The 17976-nt window shown below is 43.7% G+C and overlaps 1 protein-coding gene across 9 annotated transcripts in view; it reads left to right on the top strand.

The window, feature by feature from the left end:
* The window catches only part of LOC135213159 (protein furry-like), a 165044-nt gene that overhangs the window by 53633 nt on the left and 93435 nt on the right, over nt 1-17976 (top strand). For all 9 annotated transcript variants that reach the window (XM_064247163.1, XM_064247123.1, XM_064247130.1 and 6 more), the window contains 8 exons: nt 197-324; nt 853-1042; nt 4219-4398; nt 4954-5130; nt 5923-6072; nt 6187-6353; nt 6513-6613; nt 6965-7129. In XM_064247163.1, coding sequence (XP_064103233.1) covers nt 197-324; nt 853-1042; nt 4219-4398; nt 4954-5130; nt 5923-6072; nt 6187-6353; nt 6513-6613; nt 6965-7129 — 1258 coding nt within the window. The remainder of the gene's footprint in view (nt 1-196; nt 325-852; nt 1043-4218; nt 4399-4953; nt 5131-5922; nt 6073-6186; nt 6354-6512; nt 6614-6964; nt 7130-17976) is intronic.

Here is a 17976-nt window from a genome sequence, read left to right as displayed (position 1 = left end):
GTATTCATATTCTCTTCCACCCTCTCCTGACAATTGATTCATTGTGCAATTGTGAGGTTTCCCTCCTGTTACACCTTTCAAATCTTTTTAAGAGTCAGTTTACGTTTCAGCGCTGAATGACCTTGTAGGTCCTAGGGCTTGGCCTTTGGCCCAAGTTTTATATTCCATCCCAAACTTCATACTTATTCCGTGACAGGTGGTGCGGACGTATTGTGGAGAGCGTGATGTCGTTACTTCCTCCTGGAGAGAGATCGGCAGTGACAGCCACCACCAATATAGATTTGCAGTGGTTAGCTGACAGAAGTTCATCAGTCTGGACTGGAGGTGAGACGTCGTCGTTTGTTTGAGAATACTTTCGAATAATGATAACTTTTTCTATATGGCAGTTGTTAATGTTTGTTGATGTACTGTTTCTATTTTGTATGTAAAGTATTTGAGGTTTTTTAAGAGAAGTTATGCTATTGAATCATTTAACCATAGTTATTGGTTATACAGTGATACTGTACATTGAGTAAATGAAACTTTAGATTGTTTTGGTAGTACATATTTTTTAAAGCGTTTATTTATTTTATCTTTTCTAATAACTTACCTCTCCTTTCTGTTTTTCCTGTGCCCTTTGGTTACTTATTTCAAATGAATGGCATTTGAAGAAAGGGCCCATGTGGGCTTATTCCATGTATCTGTAAAAATATGTATATGTTGAAGGGCTGGATCAGTAAAAATTATAAGGTCAAGCAAAGTAAATGATAACTAAATGAAAAATTAAGGGAGGTAAATAATCTGACCGAGTTAAACTGAAGAGAACATGAAAGTGATGAAATGACTAATATATGTAAAATTCCTCTCATTCAGGGTTTATTGAGGACAGTAGCATCAAAAGTGGAAGCGTGCAGCATCTTGCCTGTGAAGATGTGTGGGCTCTAGTCCTCTGTGGCTTTGTGTTACATGGCCGTGTCTTCTCCTCTTGCCCGCAAGCCATCAGTCATGCCTGGCCTATTGTGTATACTCGTGCCAATTCCCTTTATTCCATTGTTGATCCTACGTAAGTATTTTGTTAGACATTTTGTGTGCTCTTGTACAAACTTAAACTTAGAGGAAGTCTTGATTATGACTTATTTTATATTGTAATTTATTCATTCCGATATTTTTTAGAACTTGATATTACTGTTTAACTATAAGTGACTAGTACAGATGACCCCTGTATTCACGGTACCAGATTCGCAGACTCGCCTATTCGTGGATTTTCTATGGAACATATATTCGCTTAATTCTTTGTAGAGAAATATTCACTAATTACTGTATTCTTATATCACTTTCATGGCTAAATGCATTTCTTGTGATAAAACTATATAGATTACACTTAGGTATCAGCATTTTAGAGGGATCTTTGGTGTTTGAACTATCAAAATAGGCATTTATAGGCGTTTTGTTTATGAAACTTACCCAGCAGATATATATATAGCTGTATTTCTCCGAAGTCCGACAGAAATTTCAAAACTCCCGGCACACGCAGTGGTCGGCCAGGTGGTTAGTACCCATTCCCACCGCTGGGAGGCGGGAGTCAGGAACCATTCCCATTTTCTATCCAGATTTTTTCTGTCGCTCGTAATGAAAACACCTGTTTTCATTACCTCCGACCAGGATTTTGATTCTCCATTGCCGCTTAAGTATCCTAATTATCTTTTGAATGATTGACTTGGATGTGTGGCTAGGCATACGCTATCGTAATTTAATTAACCTTTGTTTAACTTGTCTGAATCTAGTTCGGCTAGTTTCAGACTGTGTTGTCTGCACAAGTAAGGTGAGGCTACCGAAAGTGTCGGTAAATCCTCATTTGGTATGCACGGGGGTTGAGAACGTTTTTTCTTTATTGAAAAATCGATGTAAGACGTGTGAGAGTTTGACTGATTCCGAAGGGAAGACAGATGATTCGTATGTATGCAAATTAGAGCGGGATTGAATCATGGGGTCTTCCTCAAGAAACTGCATTAGTAAACAGAAGTCAGGGTGATGAACCTACTAACCTTTCTGTAGACTTTGTTTTGCCTAACCCTGTAGTTTGGCCTACGAGCCATTAGGCTATGTCTACGAAAGAATGCTCTTTTCTGTTATTGTGGATTCCATTCGTAATTTGGAAAGCTTCTCTATCGACGGCAGCAACTACTGACGTCTGAGTATTCTTTCCTTAGAAGTATGGCAAAAGTCGTGGGCTACTCTAATAGCCTCACTTCGAGAGGTATCTCTAAACCGTTCGGCTCTGAGTCTGACTGCGTTCAGACTGTCAAGAAAGTGACCAGAATAAGAGGTTTTTCAAGACTAATGGCTAGTGTCATTACCAAGATAAAGCAGTTCCGCCTATCTTGCAGTGTACCAATCGGAATGGGCCGTTTCTGGAGATAGGGCAGGAAGAATGGTTTTTCCTCCACCTCAACCTTTGTGAATTACATTACCATCTTCCCTTTCCGTCGGAAGAATGGGATGTACTAGCAGTCTCAACTATTGTAGAATACGGAAGTGGGTTGTTGGCGGCCTTTACGCTCAGATATTTGGATCTGCCAAACAACAAAGCCCTTTACGATCTATGAGGTCTGTGGAAATCTTGAAATTGTAGAATATTTCCTGTGTAACTTTTTGCATGTGACCAAAATTCTAACCACTCTAGATAAGACAAAGAGGGTTAGTGAGGTTTAATACATCATCAGAGGTTTTGGCTTTAGAGGACATAATGCGGTGTGTTCTCTAAGCCTTTTGTTTTTACAAAGAATGAAAACCTGTTTAATCCTTGGCCCAGAAGCTAGGAAATCAAGGGGTGCTATGGATTATTAGGCAAGAAACAGAGAGAGTCCTGTGACCTGTCAGGGCCCTCAAGTTTTATCTAGTTAAAACTAAAGGAAGTGGAGGTCCTTCGGACAATCTGCGGTGTTTCGTAAAAAGACCAGACTTGCCCAGGTCGAAGAACACCCTGGCGATATTGTTGATGAGTTCTTTTAAAGAAGCTCATTCGTCATGTTTGGACAAAGATTTGAAATCTTTTAACTGAATGTTCACGAGGTGAGGGCGCGGCCTCGGAAGCATTTCAAGAGAGCATGGCACTCAGTATCATCCTGAGTGCCACGTTGTAGCAAAGCAACTTTGTGTTCATTTCACAATACCTGCGGGATGTGAAGATGACATATAAGATTTGCTGCTCACTGGGGCCATACGTGTCTACAGACACAATCTTGGGGGCAAGAAGTATCACTCATCCTATCCTATAGAAAATGGTTAGGAAGAGTTGTTAATTATGTTTATTGGGTCGGCCGCCAGTGGCGGTCTTCTCAATCCTTAAGCCTTAGTTAGATATCCTTAACTTTGGCTAGGTTGGTCAGGTGGTGATATATATTACTTCTTAGCCCTCATGGTATGGTCAATATGGTCTAGTCACATTGTGGTCACGCTCCCGTTGACAGATCATCTAGAACTCGCCAGCTACATAGGTCACTACCTTGCTGGAGACTCTAGTAAAGCAGTAGCAGACTTGGGTGACAATAATCACGAAGTCAGCTATGCTAACAGGTAAGGAACCAAGATGTCAATCATCTGCACGCAATGTGTTTCCTAAAATCCTTTTCTGTCCCTCCCCACCTCCAAAGGTGGGATTCAGCTATATATATATCGGCTGGGTAAGTTTCATGAACAAAATGATATTGTTAAGATACAATAAAGTTTGTTCATACTTACCTGGCAGATATATAAAATCAAAGTACCCACCCACCTCCCCTCAGGAGACAGTGGGAATAGAAAATCTGGATAGAAAATGGGAATGGTTCCTGACTCCCGCCTCCCAGCGGCGGGAATGGGTACTAACCACCTGGCCGACCACTGCGTGTGCCGGGAGTTTTGAAATTTCTGTCGGACTTCGGAGAAATACAGCTATATATATATCTGCCACGTAAGTATGAACAAACTTTATTGTATCTTAACAATATCATTTTTAGAAGGGTTCCAAGTATTTGTGGAATTTAGCTATTTGTAGCAAATAACGGGGGTCGACCGTATTTTATACAGTACTCAGTAAGTGCATGTTCTATCATTTAAGTTATATTTTTGAATTATGAGATGTATTTTAGTTTAGGGTGTAGAATAAGTAGTGTTGTTTTTGTTCATCAAATACTATTTGAAGCATTATGGTGAGACAGCATTATACCTAATGATAGTTACACTGTTTTTCCTTTTCAGACCACCCAATGATAATAGAGCATCACTCTTGCGCGGTTCTACTCAAGTCAAGAAACCTATTAGTGAGAGGGACATCTACATGAATCTCTGGCGTAATTATGTCGTTCTTGCGTGTCGCGTTGTGCCTGCGGTTACGAAAACGCCCATCATTAGATGTGCTTCACCTGATATTAGTTTAGGGTGAGTCATGTTTTGGAAATTATCTTGAAAAGTGGGCAATGTTGGAAAAATGAATTGGATCCTCATCATAGTGAAAAAATATGGGATATTTTTTAAGTTTCACTTATTTCTCCCTGAAATTGCCTTGTCACTTCCATTAGTTCAGCAAATGTTCAGTTTTTCCTTGCCCTTTGGAAGTTGTGAGCCTGAAAACATCCATTATGCTTAATGTTGGAACTGCAAATAAATTATTCTTAATGTTGGGTTTCAAATTCTGGATTTTATTTCCTTAAAGTTTGTTCGTATTGTGTATTGGGTTCCTTTATGCCATCTTGTGATTGGCATCAGATATTTGCTTATGCTATGGTTCAACCAGATTTTAGTTCTCCTCAAGAAAAAAGATTGTATGTAAAAAATAAAATGATGACCTTCTTATTGCGAAGAAGGTTATCAAGCATTTGTTAGGTAAGGAACGCTCGAGTTTTCAGTAGATTTCTGTATAGCAGTTGCAGTTCTCCTCCTGTTTTTCAACTCCATTAATACTAATACTGTATCTGTGTATTGTTTCCTCTTCAGATCTTCTCCAGACAGTGGTGTTAGTGGAGAGAGAAGTGGTGAGCGTCCAAATCCTGGATATTCAGTCTCGCCTCTCTGTTTATACAAACTCTTGGTTCCTCTCCTGCGTTGCGATAGCACTGACATGCGTGAAGCTGTGACTCTTGCTCTGGGTAAAATCAATCACTTTGCTCTAAGGTGAGTGTTGTTTTGATGTATATGTAATCACATTTTTTTTAAAGTAAAATGGTGTTTGATACATGTTGATAATCTCTTTTAAAGGTGCACGGGTATTTGATATAGATATTGGAAGTTATTTAGTAAGACAAACATTAAATTACAAATGTCGTTTAATGTCAGATTCACTTGACCACGGAATGAGCACCAAAGGGGAATTTTTAAGTGATCGGTCACCAAGTGGAGTCAAACCACTGAATGGTTGTGGAATGACGCTAGCCTTGAAAAGTCGTTATTCTCGACCCATATGGAGATTTAAGAGTCCACTTGGTGACGGATTATTTATCACTTATAAATTCTCTCCTGGTGCTTATTCCAAGGGTGAGTGAATTTAATATTAAAAGATATTTGTAGCTCAACGTTTGTAAATGCTATAAAAATGTCAGGGTGTATGTTACAAAAATGAGTGATATACTATTTGAAAAAATCACAAAGAGAGACCAATGACAGTTTTGGAATATTATGCTTCCCCTGCAGTGTGGAGAATCTTTTTCCAAACAGCAGCAACAGGATTTACATTATTATGATAATTTGATAAAAAGGATGAATAAAGCTGAACTGAAGAGGAAGCATGATGCTCTGAATCTTTATGTGGTTTTGAATATGCGCGTATATGTTTTCCAGGTTGTGGTTTTTTCCTAGTTTCAAAGTTTGATACTGATCTGTTATCATTAATAAGATGTGTGTCATTGTTATTGCAAGGTAATGTCACATAGTACTCTACTTATTCTTTTTTGTCCTTCTTAAAATCAGTGATCTGATGGAAGAGTTGCTGCCTTACATCCGGGAGAGCATCGATCGGAAGCAAGAGAACATGCGTCGGCGTAGAAGGCGCGACGCTCTCCGCGTCACCCTCGTCAAGTTGTTCGAGATGATAGCTGAGCAGGGCACTTTTGCTCAGAGGTAAGGAGTCAGTTTATTAGCTATAAACAAGATTAATTCATTGGATAAATTGATACTTTTTATTTTTCATATTTTGGGAGCTGATGTTTATGATAGGCTTTTTCACGTCTGCAGTGATAGCGTGATTGATAGCGACACTGGAGCATTGCAGAATCGCTATCTAGAATACATGGACGGAGCACGGCTCTACTTGGAGAGCGAACAGGATAAAGATAACACCTTCCTGCAGATCAAGACTCATTTCTGTCACTTTGTTCGAAAGCTGATTGGGAGCTTTTCATGTAAGTTGGGACTGAAACATTGGTTGTTTTTTTCACCCATGTTTTCCTTGTACATATGTATCATTTGCTAAGTTATCAATTGATAACTTTTTTTCAACTTTTTGTATTCAAATGTATGACAAAGTTTCCATCATAATTTTATGCTTTTGTCTTGCACAGTGGAACAGAGGCAAACGTTGATTCCGAGGACGTTACGAAAAGGGTTGTTTTACCTCTTTGCTTCATGGAGTGGTGTGTTTGGGGCACCGTTTGGCTTTAAGGTAAAAAGAATATTTTCTATAGTGGCCTCAGACAAAATTCAAAATTCCTTATTCAACAGTAGCACCTCAACAGATGAGTCTGGCCTTTACGATAAGTTACAAAGTTCATTAAGTAACAAAGACCCTATGTTGTAGCCTGCATTTGAAAATGTCCAGATGTTTTACTAATACCAGTAGTAGTTCAACATACATCCTAACCTAAACCAATCTTTACACTTAACATTTAATCTAAGAGATTTATTTCAAAGTACGTATGGTCATAATGGGTTAGATGAAAAGTACTGACATCCACAAAGTTGATTTGTTACCAGTAAATGAAAGAATGTTTCCAATTTCTGCTGCTGTTTCCAGAATCCAGACTCCAGTAATCGTCAGCCATCAGAGTTTGAACTGTGTGCATTACATGCCTCGAGTGCTGTGCTCTGTTGCGGGCCTTCTTTCGACCCACAGCTCCTGGCTGATGACGGCAATATTTACCAGTGGTTAGATGCTCTCCTGGGATCTCATGATGAAAAGGTAATTAATTCTAATTTTCTGATGGGATTATTTCAGATTGTTATCATTCGTAGATTTCATTTGAGTATTTTTGAAGGAAAGATTAGAATTTGTGTCAGCAAATTGAAAAAACTGGTATATGCACTTGTAGTCTTAGTTCTTTCATCGTTTGTGAGAACCTGTATTGGTAATGTCTTGTTATGGTGTAATGAGTGTTGAAGGAAAGTTTATTGTTTAAGGATTTTTGTTGTAATTTTAATTCATGACTGATAAGGGCCAACAGATGCTGAACTCATTGCATTGTGGAAGATTAAGTTAGCAGCATATATTACAAAGTAATATACATTAGTGGGTTTGGTATTTTGTAATACTTTTTTCTCTTGGGTAGTATATTTGATTGTAATGAAAATAAGTATAAGTGTGTGAGTTATCTTAGACAACAGTATACAAGCTGCTTTTCACCAATAAAGACCATGTTTGAAAAGAGTTATTAACAGTGTGTAACTGGTCTCTACAGAATGTCATTTAAGAATATTGATACGTAATTATAATCCAAGGTGGAAGTTATGTTTTAAAATTGATATCTACAGAAAAATCAGAGATTGCTAGTTGTTAGCAAAATAGTGACTTTGCAAAGCCTTGAGAACCCTAGATTTGGTAGATTTTCCATCCTGTTTGTCTCAGATGGCAAATGTCATCAGATATCCATTAACGTAATTGTCAAATTGAAAAGTTTACATTCTAGGGATCTCAGCCTGAGCAATGGCAGCTAAGTAGATTACATTAGTGAAGGATTAAAATTCCTTTGGAAAAGGGTGGGCCAGGAAGTTGATTTTGTCGGGGCTAAATGGAGAGGTACATTATTCCCAAAAATGTAATTGTTGTAGGAGATGTACTTCTGCGTGCAGTATGTTGGGTCGGGAAGGATGATGGGATATTTTGGATTTCAATTTTGGTTCTTTTGATGGACATGGTTTAAGTAATGTGAAGTTGGGCATCTTAATTAACTTGTAGAAGCTTTATTGACTGTTTAGGTTTGTGTGATCAGTGGGCTATTTGGTTGAATTGTGGGAGCTTCGTTATACTGAGTTTGTTCCGACACGGCATACAAACCTTCGGTCCTTTTACAATAGGAAGGTACTAGCGGCAGCTGGATAGGTCGTAAGCTTTCGAACAAGGGGTTCGGTAGTTAACTGCTTGTCCGACAGGCGCGCGCGCGCGACTGGTAGGTAAACAAACCACTTTTGCTTTCGGCCTGCTGGCGTGTGGACGTATATCATCGCTCTCTGCCCGCTTCATCGTCGTTTGCTTTCGCATGATTGTGTTTTTCTTTTTCTAATTATCTAGTGAAACTGAATTGTAAGTACAATCATTTCATTGAATTCAATTGTGAATTAAAGGATCTTGGTGTCACCACGCCCTCCGATTACCCGAGTGCCGGGACTGAAGGGCGTAAGTGGGGAATTCATTTTCCCAAGAATGATCCTCGTATTGCGTATGCTCGGTGCCGAGGGCGGGAGCACCTCGCTCAGAGTCGGTATATTTGGGTTGGGAAATGTGTAGATTGAAAAAATCGTAAGGTAAGTGCTCTTTCATTTATATTTTTTGAACCTGTGTATGCCCGTTGCCGAACGAATGCGCTCGGCACGGAAACTTATTTAGTATGGAAGTGGAATCGCAAGTACAGTATTCTTTTTCATTTTCATATATTATTTTGATTGTAGCAATACTCATTTTGGATCAGTTTCCGAGCTTACCCGGAAATTGACCCTTCCCCCTTTTTATTTTTGAATGAAGTGAAATCGCAAGTGCAGTTCTTTTTCATTTTCATTTTTTATTGAGATTGCATTGTTTACTGGGATCAATGTTTCCGCGATTCCGGGATTGATCCTTCCCCTTTTTTTCCCCGTATTTGTATGAAGTGAAATCGCAAGCGCAGTAGTCATTTTTTCATTTTCATATATTTTTTGAGTTGCATTCAATTCATTATGGATCAAGGTTTCCAGAAACCTTGATCCATAAAGGTAAGGAATTGATCCTTTCACCCTTGCGCTCGGTACCTAGGGCGCAAATGCGCTCGATCCGAGCCCTTATTCATTGTGAAGTGAATCGTATGCAAGATGCATTTTCATTTTTGTTCCTTATTATTGATTGCATCAAATATTTATTTGGTTCAAGTTCCGCTCGTCAGGGAATTGATCCTTATGCCCTTGCATTCGGGCCGATGGCACGATTGCTCTCGGGCTCTTATATTGTTGTTGGGTACATGGGTACTGTGCGGGGCTGGGGAACGAGACCCCCCCCCCCCCCCACCCCCCCCCCCCCCCCCCCCCCCGCTCAGCTCCCACAGATGGCCCTTCCCCTTGGGGGGGGGGAGGTTATCGGCGTTCTTCTCCTCGCCCGATCCGTCGAGCGCGGGGGAGGGCGCTCGGTGCCCGATGTACAATTGTATTAGGGGTCTTCCACTCGTTCGGAGAGGCTCGCCCCCCGTGCGAGGGGACTTCCCCCCCACTAATCGCTACTACTGTTATTTCCGCAGGTGCTACTGCCACGAGGGTGGACCTTGGTGAGGTATGGGCGTCCTTCCATTTGCAGGGCGTGCTAGTGTCCAGGGGCTGCGGTTCTATGTCTGGGCCTACTGCGGTCACCCATGGAGTGGTGACCACGCAAACCAGTGACGACGTCCCTCCTCACCTGGTGTACTCGCCTCACGTGGTAACAGTCTTGCCTACAGCCGCTGTGGAAGTGCCGTTCGCCGTACCGAGAGGGGGGCGTGCCGCCGCGCTCGTGGTTGCCGCGCTGCAGCGACCACACTTCGCTGCCCTAGAGCTCGCCCCTGGACCTGCCGCCGGTACCAGGATGTTGCTGACTGCTGCTCCACTTCCTGTGTTTCCGGTGCTCGCCTGCCGTACCTGCCGATTCTGGGCTGACTGTCCATGCAGTTGCTGCGCTGGCTGTCCTGCCGTTGCTGCGCTGGCTGTCCCTGCCGTTGCTGCGCTGGCTGTCCCTACCGATGCTGTGCTGGCTGTGCCTGCTGTTCCTGAGATGCCCATACCTGCTGATGTCGTCCCTGTTCGTGGTGGTACTACCCCAGACTTTGGTCTGTCTGTACAGGTGCGTCCGGGCCCTGTGGCTTCGGCTACAGCAGCCCCGGCTCCGCCCTGGATAGCAGATCTTACGTCTGTCCTGAGGAAGCTGACGAAGAAGAGGAGGAAGGTGTCGTCGTCGTCGTCTTCATCTTCTTCATCGTCGTCGGCTGCCGCCTCTTCCCCTTCGACTTCTAAGGCTTCACAGCGAGGAAGAAGGAGGTTGCCTCCTCCCTCTCCAAGAAGTCTCCCTCGGGAGCTTCTCGGGACCCGTAACTCACCTCGGTGGGACGGGAGGGTTTCCTTCCGCTGGTCCTCCTGCTCCTTCGGGAGCGGGGCCCGTCTCTTCTTCCGCAAGGAAGAAGACTACGGGGACCAGAGGGGTACCGGCTAACACCGGTACTTCCTCTCCTGGTGTCAGTGGTTCTGCCACTGCATCAGGGTCCGTTCTCGGCCTCTCGTTCGCGGGAGGTACCGAGTGTACGGTCGCCTACCAGCGACCGTGCAGCCAGGAACCAGACCTCTGAGTCCGCTCAGCGTCAGGTTCACGGCACGGGCGGAATAAGACTGGTGGACACCGGCTCAGCGACTCTCACCAGACCAGCTCTCACTCTCGCGGCGAACAGGCTGGCTACCCTTGGACGTGACGGTCCACGACCGACCACGGACTGAGGCTGGGAAGAGGTCCTCCCGTTCGCCGGTGCCAGCCACGGCTGGAACCAGCGACGTGACGTGCCGTGAGGACAAGCACCGGTCTCACTGTGACAGTGGAGCCTGCAGGTCGCCTGACCGTCGCCCTCACAGAAAGCGACCGGGTACGGCAACCAGCACCAGCTCTTCTGACACTCGAGATCGGGGCCGCTGTGCTCAGTCCAGCCGTTCTCTACAGCGAGACGGTTCGACCAGGCCTGCAGCTCGATCGCCACCGCGGGTTGACGATCGCCTGCAGCCCTCCAAGCCTGCTGGTTCTGCCAGCGAGCAACGAGGGAGCGTCAGGTCTGCCTCTCCCGTACCTTCAACCTCCTCGGGTGTACACCGGGAGGAGCGAGGTATTGAGGAGTGGATCGTGAGGGGTGCGCCCCTCATGATCCCACCACAACGCCCTACGTGCCAGGCCACGGTTCTTGGGCTCCGGCCAGGACGTATGCGCAAGTGGATGGGGAAGACCGAGAGGGCTGTCGCTGTTCCCCCTTCTTAGGAGGAAGGTTCTCGGAATATGCTCTTGTTCGAAGGGCTTAACGGTCCCACTCTGCAAGATGCTGTGACTTCCGAGATCCAGAGGAACTTTGCCGAGGTTACGGCACTGATTCGTCAGCACAATGACCTCGGGGGTGGAAGGATCGCCGCTCCCACCAGCAGAGCCACGTCTCGGCTCGAGTCGTTTTGGGGCCCGAGAGGGAACCCAAATCGACGGTGGGTCTGCCGCGATCGGAGCTTGCCGACTGTGTTGAACCAGGTAGTCTCTCGTCTCCGGACAAGAAGGCTCTCTCAGTTCTGGACGGTCGAACAAGCTACTTCACCTCCTCTACTGCGACAGAGGCGTTTCTACGTGTCTTCGGACACCGTATTTAAATACCCCTTCGGTCCTCCTGAGGTTTCGACCTCGACGAGGACTGGAATGAGTCGGAGCGGTATCGGCTCTCTCCTGTCAGGTGTCGATCAGCCCCACCCAGACGACGTTCACAGTGGCGGCAGACACTTACCTACAGTATGAGTTCGTAACCCTCCTCGGGAAAACGTTTTCTCCTGACGATACGTTTTCCAGGCTCTGAGAGGCCACCGCCGTAGGCGATGGCTGCTCCTTTTCTTCTCCAACTGCTAGATGCCGCTGGGAAGACGAGCCAGTATCCAATTCCTCCCCCATTCCCTCTCTCCTTACGGCTACGAGGGAAAGGGGAGGGATCCTACAGAGATTTCTCTGTAAGATCCCACGTTAGGGGCTGCGCTACCGGGGGGACCTTCGGGTCCTACCTGACGTAAGCCCCCGGTCATTGAGGAGGGATCCTGCCCCTTTCTCGATTTCTACGGGAATCGAGACCACCAGCCGATATCGTCTGACGAATTCGGTGGGGGGGTTTGGGGTTTCGCAGAGTGCTTAGAATTCTACGGAATTTCTAGCGCACTCAGAGTGTTCGAGTTTTTTACGATCTCCAAACACTTAGGCAAAAGCGACCACGGTCCAGAGTGAGCGAGAATCCCCGATAATTGTTACACGATAATCGGGAACCTCGCTTATGCTCGAATTTCTGTAATTCTAGCATTTGGAAGAAGACTGCTGCTGAAAGAAGAGTATCTCACAGTAGGCGCTTAACCTGGAATAGAGAAGAACGGACGGGAACTTCCAGTTTGGCTTGAACTATCGTCTTCGGTATTCTGTTCACCATTGAAGCTTTCCTTTGGGAAAGACTTCTCCTTCACTCTCTTGACTAGAGACGAAGGCGGTCGATCTCCAATCCTTATTCTCATTCCTATAGGGGAAAAGATTTTAGGATGGAGGTCGTGGTACAGAACCTACAAATATACTACGTATATTACCCTCGCGACATGATTCTTTAACAGTTGAATTGTCCGTGGGGTAGGCGCATACCGTAGTTAAACTCTACGGTTTGTGACCGAGACGAATTGTATCTTAATTGAACTGCAACTCGGGGTTGCCTGCAACCTCCCAGCAGTTATCAGTTTCGATTTAGATACTTGGTATTGTCATGACAACACCAATTCAGCTTTTGTATTTACCGAAATCCGTTTCGTTTAAATATAATTGCTCGAGCGTATTCTTTATGCTCGATGGTTCTAGCCGAACGCATTCCTTCGTGGAATAATGGATTACCTGGCAACTCTGATGACGAGTCACCGAGAGCTACTGCGTATTGAACTGCCTGATAGCGGCTCAGTATCAGCTAGGTCTCGGAGATACACGGTCGGTTACGTCTCTCTCTCCCCTGGTTGGATTGACTACCGAACCGTATCTCTGCCCAACAATCATGGACTTAGGTCTCTGATTAACGGGGATTCTCGCAATAATGAAGGACCATCTACTGCTGTGACGCTCGATTTCATCGCCGGCGACATTGCGAGAATTTTCAACAGAGATATCTCTTGGACTCTTTCATCTTTCTGTTTTACCGCACGGTAACAGAAGTCTGTACTAGTCAACCGCTGCATCGCACTGCGATAATGCGAATGATTTTTGCAGACATCTGAGTTTGTCTTCAAAATATCTTGTATTCGTAGGTGTGCAATTTCATTGCTCGCCCCGAATTAACAGATATGTCAGAAGACATCGCCTACTCTCCGACCTGACAGCTCTACTTCCAAATGTTCAGCCCATGAGAAGCAGTTCTTCAGGCAGTAGTTCCCTGTCTTCATTACTCGAAGCGCTCCGCTTTTTATTGCAACTACGATCCTCACCGGACAGCAATCAATAGCGGTTAGCGTTCTCAGTCTTGGTAGCACAGGTTCAGAATCTTGAGAATCTTCTCTCGGTTCAGCTGTGAAGACGTAGGTTGCATTTTCTGTACACCTTCGTCTTCAATGTCACATAGTGTTGTTTCTCCTTACCCGAGAATCAACTATACTATGAGATATCTTGCCATCAAGGACCTCGGTCTCTAGAAGGCAATTGACTTTCGCCTGTTGGGCACATGCCTTAAGAGAGTCATCACCACTTGCCCTTCTGGCATCGGTGACGAACAAATTATTTGTTTAGTCTCTTGGCATAACCCTGTTAAGGCGAAGGTCACGTGACTTGCTCGGGTGCTTGGACAACTTGCCTCCTACCGAACGCAGTCAGTAGGCAGCTGTCAGAGCGCCCAAGTCTGTTACGAACTTCGCTGTGGACTTAGTTCGGTTGTTCCATAACAATCTTTTCTTCATCCTAACGGCTGTCACAGTACCCCATACCATCGACACCCACCATTGAGTGTCGGTGTCCTATCCACTACCGAGAACAACAACTTCGCTGCAGACGGATAGACCAGTATGGGTACAGGACATCACGAAGTCGAGAAGAGGGATAGGTCATACGACAATTCCCTTCTTTTCCTCTGAGGTAATTGCATGACTTTAACTGCGAAGTCAAGCATCCAGGGATGGGGATTCGTGACGCTCGATTTCGTACCGAATTCGTAGCGAAGACACTGAACCCTTCGGTTCCTGACGATCGGTTAGAGTCCTTCACAATCCCCTCCCTAATGGACTTCACCGCCTTCGATGCGAAGGAGATGCTGCTTTGTCCTGTGAAAGCGCGACCGCGCTTTTCTGAAGAAACTCGACATCCCAGGCTGAGTGTTGAAGACTCTTCGTCAGCACCAAGATGACCTAGAAGTACACTCTCGAGTACACAAGAACTTCTCCTTGGCGCAGGTACTGAAGGCAGGGGTCTGGTACAACCAGACCACTGGCACCTCCTTCTACCTTTTGGATATTGCCCACAGGTCCTTGGATCGTTTTCCTTAGGACCCGTGGTGGCTGCTCAACACGTTGTCTAGCTAACCCAGACCCTAGCAGGCTGAACAGCATCGAGTCCGGTGTGACTGTAAGAATAGATAAGTGAATGAGAGTGACTGGCTTCTCTTCCTATCTTTTTCTACCCCTCTACCTGTGGGTAGAGGGATACGGTCATCACCTTGCTGGATAAGGACGAGATGCCGGTGAGCTACTCGACAGAGCCCCATCCTATCCCTTTCACTAGGGATGGGAGCGAATATCCACCCCATTTACTCTTACAAGGGGGCGGGAAGTGGATGCCAACAAGAGACAACCATAACGTTGTTGCCTCTTGCAAATAGGAACTTGTTCTTGTTTGCTGGTACGAAGAGATACGCTTGCCTCTCTTAGTACTTGGTCCAGAGGTCTGACCATTGATCCTGCGGTGCACACCCCGATCAATCGGACAGAGGCTTGGATCCCTCCCTCGCTCTTACGACCAGGGAGGCTTCCAAGGTTGGGCGAACACCAGTCTGTTCACAAAAGACTCAGATTCCACCCACCAAGAAGTGAGTCTTCCTATTGTAAAAGGACCGAAGGTTTGTATGCCGTGTCGGAACAAATGACAATTTGTCCAAAATTGCATTTTTCCTAACTATACAAACCTGAGGTCCTTTTACACATAGCCCCACCTCATGCCACCCCTCACTCTGCAGTTTTTGCTTGGGCCAAAAGCAAAAGTGATTTGTTTACCTACCAGTCGCGCGCGCGCGCCTGTCGGACAAGCAGTTAACTACCGAACCCCTTGTTCGAAAGCTTACGACCTATCCAGCTGCCGCTAGTACCTTCCTATTGTAAAAGGACCTCAGTTTGTATAGTTAGGAAAAATGCAATTTTGGACAAATTGTCATTTTAGTATATTAACTGTAATGCTACCCACTTTGAGGTAAGGGAGGTGTTGAATGTAAAATACTTTTGACAGAAAAATAGTTAACTTTCAGATTAGCCAATTATTCATTTTTCTGCAGAAAACAAGAGATTATAATCTCCTTTATGGTTTAGTTATTTGAATATGAGTCGAACAGAAACCTGTTGATTATGTTACAAAAAGTATGCAAGGTTTCAACTTACATATTAGGAATGTATTGTCAGAGAAGAAGTGGTACCCCTAGACTAATGTCATCTTCCTTAGATTGTGTCAGGATGCATGTTTTTCTCTTGAAGACATAAAAGACATAATCTTGATAGCATAAGGCATGCAGTTGCTTTGATCTTGTGGCCTGTAATTGCCTTGAAGAATCCCCTGTTCATGGGGTAATGTTCTAGGTTAGGCTGCCGTTTGCATTGATTTCAGGTAAATAGGGAAATCTTAGGCAGTTTCCAAAAACACTGCAGTTTATGTTACTGAATAGAACACTAACTAGGTGGAGTATACAATCCATTTGCTATAGCTGACTGAATATGTGGAACAGTATGGACCATAGTGGTCTGACTTTTCATCTTCATAGTATGTACTTAGTCTGGTAGAATTTCAGGGGCCTTCATTCAATTCATTTGACTGTTCCTTAATTGCTGCCATCTTTTTCTGTCTTTGATCCTGAGACTGTATCAGTGTTGCTCACTTAATTTACTTTTGTCATTGGTGAACTAATGATACATTTGCCAATATGGGCAAGCTGGGATGGAAACAGCTGGTTGAGATCTGTATCACCCAAAGCAAAGTGCATGAAATACCCTATTTTATGCTTTAGCTTTCCTTCCCAAGCTGTCTGGCCGATCTTTTCTCATTGAAGAGCCTGTTTGAGTGATCAGATGTTTAGTTTTTTATGTTGAATAAACTGGTAACCTTTATCAGCAATTTGAAATTCCACTTAGCCCCTGCGTACACAATTTTTTAACTTTACCGGTTTCCGGCTGGCGCCAGAATATTTATCCTAATGTTGACAGGCTTGTTAATTATGGAAAATACAAATTGATTAAAAATTGGTCATTTATGCATTATAGTATGTAGTAGACTAAATGTGAAAGGAAAATAAACGGAAAATAATGAATGGTTTTATGTTGTTTTTAAGTTAATAATAAAGTAGCATATTCTAGGGCATTCAGTAAGTAGAGGAAAAATGTTGAGGTGTTAAAACAAAAAGTAGTCTCTGAAACCAATGCACCATTTAGAGATTTTTCTCCACAGTCAGGTATTTTCATAATGGTGCCAAGATCCAAGTTATTAGCAAAGATAATGGTGCTTCAGCACACTTTTGCTAATTACAGAGTACTCAAATAACAGAGTACTCATTTGAATTATCCTCGTAAATTTCCCTGTATTGGCTAAAGTTTTTTCTATGTTGCAGAAATTTATGAAAAGTTATAATAGTTCAATACAGGAATTTTTTCAATGAAGTGTCCATTCAGTTGATTTTGAACCTAGGCAGTTATGGTAAAAGTGTTTTGTTAGGACATGTATTTACTAATAAAACATTTTGCCTTTCTATATTTATACGTACTTGTATTTGTATATTTATATTTATGAAAAAATGTGCTAAAACTCTTGAGAGAGAGGAAAGGGTTTCATAAGCTGAATGTGGAATAAGTTTTTCTGTAGAAGTACAGAATCAAAACGTGGTTTGTAGCTGCTTCTAATATGTACCTCTAGAGGCTTCTGAAAGTTGTTTTACAGCTTCGTTGTTTGCATGTAAGGCAGTTAATTACTAACGCAGTGAAATCCTTTCCAAATGTGAAGGTCACATTCGTAGACTAATGAAGTTCTTTAGGAATTAATGTTTACTGCTTATTAAGGGACAGATACAGAGAAATGCAGTGTCGTGAATAACTACTGTGTAACAAAACGCCACAATTATATAAATAAGTTGAGTTATTCATAAAAGATAAGAGCAGACTTTCAAACACCTAATGGTGTTCCTCTTGCATGTTTACATTCAAAGGCCTTTTTAACGTAAACACTGAGGAGGAGTATTGTTCAGGTGTTCAAAAGCCTTTGTTTGTGTCCTTCATAAATAATAGTATAACTTACTAATATGATTGTGGACTTTTATTATACAATGGACAGATGTTGGCGCCGTTAGGAATATGATGAGTAGTAACTGCATTTAACTTTGCAGCATGCATTTGTAGCGATCTCATTTCCTATCGATGATCTTTTCTTTTCTCTTCTGTTCCATATGCATCTCTAGATAAAGAGCAAGGTAAGTGGTAGAGCCAGCAACAGTAGTGTTTTCCCGGGTGCCTCGCACTCCAGGGTGTTTGTTGCACATTAGGTGTGGAGTTTTAGTGAGCTGAACCTCTCTCACTTTCGGTGACTGGATTTTCTTGGCGTGTTTTGATTTTCTAGCGTATTAA

The sequence above is a fragment of the Macrobrachium nipponense genome, chromosome 19 (assembly GCF_015104395.2).
Source record: "Macrobrachium nipponense isolate FS-2020 chromosome 19, ASM1510439v2, whole genome shotgun sequence".
Lineage (NCBI taxonomy): Eukaryota > Metazoa > Arthropoda > Malacostraca > Decapoda > Palaemonidae > Macrobrachium > Macrobrachium nipponense.
Note: the sequence above shows the minus strand (reverse complement) of the source record. Positions and strands in the feature narration are given on the sequence as shown.